The sequence below is a fragment of the Pinus tabuliformis genome, chromosome 4_1, assembly GCF_031772625.1.
Source record: "Pinus tabuliformis cultivar Carrire ecotype Pingquan chromosome 4_1, CPIR1, whole genome shotgun sequence".
NCBI lineage: Eukaryota > Viridiplantae > Streptophyta > Pinopsida > Pinales > Pinaceae > Pinus > Pinus tabuliformis.
Window position 1 is genome coordinate 477,672,929 of NC_142303.1, and position 6,300 is coordinate 477,679,228.

The 6,300-nt window shown below is 42.7% G+C and overlaps 1 protein-coding gene across 1 annotated transcript; it reads left to right on the plus strand.

Annotated features, from left to right (window-relative positions):
* Window positions 1-668: 668 nt before the first annotated feature.
* LOC149176559 (uncharacterized) lies at window positions 669-1,628 on the plus strand. The gene has a single exon (XM_089421511.1). It carries the CDS (start codon window positions 669-671, stop codon window positions 1,626-1,628), a length of 960 nt encoding a protein of 319 aa, XP_089277637.1.
* Window positions 1,629-6,300: the final 4,672 nt, after the last annotated feature.

The window sequence follows — 6,300 nt, forward strand, 5'->3', positions numbered from 1 at the left end:
ATTTTAGTTTTGATTTTAACCCCACAAATATATATAAATTTAAATTAAAATATTCATTTTTTAAAATATATTTATTAGCTTATAAAAGGTATTGATATGACAAGAATGAGTACATTGTATTAATAAAAGGTAATGGTTGCAAAATCACAGCTTACAATGTATTGTGCAATAAAATGTTCAAATTCTCAGCCAATAGTAGCAGAGATAAATACTAATAAAAAAAATTGTAGAAAATAAAAAAAATTATGTAGTTAAACTTTGTTAAATCAAAACAAATTTCATAGGTTTGACCTAACTAATTGGGGTCAGTGCAATACCTATTGCATTATACTGCTAGGCGACATGATAATAATATGTGTTATTTTAGAAACCATTATTTTTAATTTTAATAAAAGCCAGTGATATATATATATATATATATATAGATATGAGCTATCAAACTAGGATTAAAAACAATCATCATTGGATAACTTAAAGACACAATTCCAACTATATCAATTAAATATAGTAATTCAAGAAATATTCAGTTTTTTTTAAAGATATTGCTTTACTCTTATATATATATACATATTTTCGCTGCCCTCTGCCTCCCCGAGCTCTGCGAGTTGTTTGTGCTCTCACAGGCTAGTTGGCCGTGCTAGGGCTGTGCCCCTCTGTGCCCCTCTGCCATGGATGAGTTGGGCTCGTCCCAGGCTCCTCCTATCAGTCTTCCGTCCTCCCCCAAAGCTGAAGATGTCGCATTCAAGACTCTTCTGGCTTTGCTGCCAGCCAAGAAGAAACTGAATGCTTCGAAGTTTGTTAAAAAACTGGAAAACATTTCGAAGGTCTCCCTTCCTTCGGAAGGGCCGATCAAGGTTGCTCTGTCGCTGGCAGAAAGGGCCCTGGTAGGTCAGTTCACTGGCCTTTGGCCTTCTCCCAAAGCCACGGAAGCCTGGGTCTGCAGAAACTGGAGACCATTAATCAAGCAAAGTGTCACCTCGTATTTTCTAGGGCGAGGTTATTTCCTGTTCGAGTTTATCTCAAAAGAAGACAAGGATCTAATCTTTAGGAACGGGCCCTATTTTATGGGTCCTCAAGGTCTCTATTTGAACAGATGGAATCTCGATTTTGATCCAGCTGAAGATGTTTCGTCAGTGGTTCCAGTGTGGGTAAGGCTTCTGAATCTTCCTGTGCATTGCTGGAACTGGGACTCCCTCCAACATATAGGCAATGCGCTGGGCAAATTCATAGATTGCGCAAACACCAAGGATCAATATGACTGCGCTCGGATCTGTGTCGAAGTAGATCTAGAAGTGGGACTGCCGGAGGCTATAAAGATAAATGTAGGAAGCTGGACTCATGTGAAAAAACTTGACTATGAGCAGCGTCCTTTCAAGTGCCGCAAGTGCCAAGAATACAGACATTTTGCCAAGAACTGCACAAAAAATGAAGAGGTGGTGCAAGGAAAGGAAGAAGGATGGAAGCAGGTCAAAAGGTCAAGGGCTAACCCTAAACTCTCAAACCCTCCTAGAGCTACAAAAGGAAAAGGGCTGCAGCCTTCTTCTAGTGGCCAACCAAAGGCACAAGAGAATGTGTTCGCCCCTCTTTCCTCTATCTCAATCGAAATGCATGAAATAGAACAACAATAGAAGGAGGCAAATGAGAAAGAGATCCTTGAAAATTCTAGGCAAGGTGAGAGCACAACAATAAGCCCTAAGGAAAAGGCTACATATATGGAAGAGGAAGACCTAGATAAGGAAGAGTCTGAGGAGGAAGGAGAAATAGGAGACTCCCAAACATTGTCTTGCCGATCGATAAGAGGAAGGAAAATTGATCGGGAAAAAAGAGAATGAGAAACATATAAAGACAAACTCTAAGGCAACCAGCCAATGTTGGAGAAGATGCTAGCAAAGACACCGAAGATTACTAGAAGCCATGGACAGGAGCCCAAAGGGGCCACCCATTCTTAGAAAGGTAAATAATGTATTATCTCCTAGAATTACAGGGGGTTGGGGAGCAAGCAAAAAGAAGAAGCAATGAGAAGTTTGATTAGAATAGAAATCCCAGATATCCTTCTGATCCAAGAGACTAAGTTGGAGGAGAAGAGCTTCCTCCAAGTAAGCAGGAACCTATGGAGAAAAGGTGGAGGGAAGGTTGTCTTAGCCCGAGGTGCATCGGGAGGGCTGGGAGCTCTCTAGAATGAAGACAAGTTGGAATTGGTCAATGGAAAGCAGAATACACACTGGCATCTTATGCAACTTATAAGCCAAGAAATAAGGGAGGCCTTTAGCCTCTTTAATGTGTATGTGCCGGTAAACGCAGGGGAAAAGAAGCAGTGTTGGGACTCAATCAAACTCATGGTTGAGGAAGAATTGTTGAGAAATGTTATTATCGCAGGGGATCTGAATATAACCCTAAGCTCCTTCGAGAAGAGAGGTGGCATCATAGTAAGAGACCCAACGAGGGAATGGGTGGAGGATATCATGCAAGATTGGGATCTTCTCGACATCAAACCTATGAAAGGTAAGTATACTTGGTCAAATAAAAGAATTTGCCCTGGCCATATTGCTGTGAGATTAGATAGATTTCTTATTCAAAGTTCCTATCTACTCCTTGGTTTAGAAGCTAGGATGCACATCCTGCCAGGCAGTATTTGAGATCATAAACCCATAAAGATGGAACTCTTAGAACATAGAAATTTTGGGCTCATTCCTTTTTTGATTCAATGCTCTATGGATAAGTATCCAGACTTTATCGATAAGGTTAAAGAGAGCTGGAATCAGCCTGTCACAGGGTCCCCTTTCTTTGTTTGGGAAGAAAAATTAAGAAGAGTAAAAGCTACTTTGAAAAGATGGGCTAAAAATCTTCCAAATCCGGCTAATGAAAGGAGAATGGCCCATGCCTCCCTTGAGAAGCACCAACTGCAGATGGAAGAGGAGGAACCCACGGAGGAATCGACAGTCATAGAACGAAATCTGCAATGAAAATTCCACAAAGCTTGTCTACAAGAGGAAGAATATTGGAGGCAGAAATCCCTTAGCCTGTGGTTGAAAGTGGGAGACAGGAATACCTCCTTCTTCCATAGACAGGCCCAAGCTAGAAGGCCCTTCAACACAATTTCTGAAATAAAAGAAGATCACGTTACCCATAAGGACTTTACAAGCATCAAAGGGGCTACCTTCTCCCACTTTGAGAAACTCTATAGTGAAGTCGAGGGAATGAGCCAGGACACTATGTTCTTGGATGTTGTCCCCTCCAAGATCTCTTCAAATATGAATCAACAACTGGAAGCTAATGTCACCAGAAAAGAGATAAAGGTTGTGCTCTCTGAAATGGAGCTAGAAAAAGCCTCGTGTCCGGATGGCTTCACTACCAGATTCATTCAAGTCTGTTGGCAAATAGTGAAGAAGGATTTTCACAGAATGGTATCAAAATCTCAATGCTGCCAGAAAATTGGAGGAAGAATGAATTTTTCCTTTCTCGCCCTCATTCCAAAGGAGAAGGGAGCCAACACCTTTAACGGATTTCATTTGATTTCGTTATGCAACATTGGCTACAAGCTCATAACAAAAGTGATTGCCAATAGATTGAAGGTCCTCTTGCCCTCCATTATTCCTGAAAACCAAGGGGGGTTCGTTCAGGGCAGGCAAATCGTGGACAACATAATCCTTGTGCAAGAGGCGATTCATTCTAGCTTGCAGCGGAAAGAAAAAGGTATGGTGATCAAGCTGGACCTTGCTAATGCGTTTGACCGAGTTCGTCACAAGTTTCTCTTTGGCGTGATGCACAAGTTTGGGTTTGGTCAGGAGTTTATCAGATGGGTCCGGGCTTGCATCTCTGAGCCCTGGATTGCCCCTCTGGTGAATGGAAGAGCAACGAAGTTCTTTAAAGCCTCTAGAGGGTTGCGCCAGGGCTGTCCTCTTTCCCCTCTTCTTTTTGTTTTGCAAGCTTCAGTTCTGAGTTTTTATTTAGAAAAGTGCCAGATAGACCAAGAAATTATGGGTCTTAGGATCGCTCGAGGTGTCAAGGATATCAACCATGCATTTTTCGCTGATGATTCTCTTTTGTTGGGTGCTGCCTCCGTTTAGTTTGCCTCCAGATTCAGAAAAGTGTTGGAAGATTTTTGTGGGACTTCGGGCAGCAAACTAAATGAACAAAAATTCCATTTTTATGGCTGGAATATCTCCAACAACGAGCTCTCCTCAATTTCCAGATGTATGGGTTTCGCTGGCTTTGCTTCTTGGAACTCCTTCATCTATTTGGGCCTTCCTATCTTCCAAAGGAGGCACTCCAGTAAAGATTGGCTCCCAATGGTCGAGAAATTTAAGAAAAAAATTCAGTCTTGGGGCTTCTCATGGTTGAACCTTGCAGGGAAAACAATGCTTATTAAGTCTGTCCTATCTAGCCTGCCCATCTTCCAATTCTCAGCCATGTTGGCTCCCTCCAGCATCCTCAAGAAGATGGAGGAATGGATTCGAAGGTTCTTTTGGAAAGGAGGCAAGCAAAATGACAGGAAGATCCCCCTTGTCAGTTGGGACAAAGTTGCCAAACCTCTGCTAGAAGGAGGTTTGAATTTCAAGGACCTGAGGACTCAAAATATTGCTATGGGGGCTAAGATTCTATGGAGACAAATAGCTCTGAAACTGGGCCAGGCCCAAAAGGCGTTATGGAAGAAATATTTCAGGGGTCAGAGGCTACGAAGCTTGGATGACCTCACCCACAATAGCAAAGGCTCTCAAATTCACAGGCTTTGCATAAAGGCCTTACCACTGATTCAAATACATTCCTATTGGATCCCGGGTAATGGCAAGCTCATTAATATTTGGACTGATAAAATCATGAGCGAAGAACCTTTGGGTGAAGTCCAAGATCTCTCTGAGCTTCGAAGCTAGACGTTAAACAGTGGCATCAAAACATTGTGGGATATTTCTAGCTGGAAGGATAATTCGTGGGTAGGTTGGAAGAAGCCTCAAATGCCGGATGCTCTAGATCAGGCGTGGTCATTCCTGCTGACTAAGCTGAAGGGAATGAGCCCGATGAGCATCAGGAAACAAGACAAGAGAGGTTGGGGCTCTCTAACTGGTTCTTATACTGTTGCACAAGGCTATGCACAACTCAGGAAAATTCCCCACGTCCCTTGCTGCCCAGCGACTTGGCGAGGACTCTGGAGGCAGAAATGTGTGCCAAAAATCGATTTTTTCAGCTGGATGTTGTGCCACAACAACATTTTAACTGAGGATAGACTGAAAAAGAAAGGCTTCCTGGGCCCTTCCAGATGTAATCTTTGTCTGGAAAATGAGGAAAATGCCACTCATTTATTGATTGAATGCAGGTTCGCCAAGAGTATTTGGGCTGATGCGTTTTCCTCATGGGGATCCTCTGTTCATCTGCCAAACTCGATTGCTGGATACTTTGCTGATTGGGCTCATCTCTATCCCGGAAAACTCCCCAATAACAACTGGTTCAAGGCAGCTTGGATGGTTTATCCAAAATTCATTTTCTGGCAAATATGGATTGAGCGCAACCACATAATTTTTCAAGAAAAAGCACAGAAGGGAAACCTTGTTTTGTCAAAAGCCAACGACCTGCTCAAGGAATTTCTCGGTGAGAAATTTGAGAAGCTGGGAAAAAATAATTTAAATCCTCAAGAACTGGCGTGGGGGAGCAAGCTTGGCCTTCAGTTTTCTGAGGATGAGAGACAGTTCCAAACTACGAAAAACTGGCAGATCAGGCTTGCTGAGGGCGATTTCTGCATTTGGCTCCATAATTGTGATAGTTCTTCCTTATTCTTTGATGGGGCCACCAAAGGAAATCCGGGAACTGTTGGGGCTGGAGGTGTCATCAGGAATGCGAATGGCTGCATAGAGAGCAGGTATACCTAGGGCCTGGGCCACAATACAAACATGCAAGCTGAGGCCATGGATTTATTGCAGGGTCTTAAGCATTTACAGGTTCTTGGTATTGAGAAAGCCAATATTCTTGGTGACTCCCAATCCTTGATTCAAATTCTTGTGGATAACACGTCCCCGAGGGACTTTCGGCTAGCAAGAGTGGTTGCCAGAATAAGGAAGCTAGTTGGTTCCTTTCTTTAGGTGAATTTTTTCCACATTCTTCGGCAGAATAATAAGGAAGCGGATGCGGAAGCCAACAAAGCAATCCTCCTTCCTGCAGGCATCCGGATAAGAGATGGGGTTGAAGATTGGGATCCAATCCCTTAATTCTATTTCTCGTGTATTATTGTCTTTTACTCCAGCAGTTTATCTGTATTCACAAGCATGGGGAAATTAGGGAAATAGGCTTGACTAACAGAGCTAAGAGGAT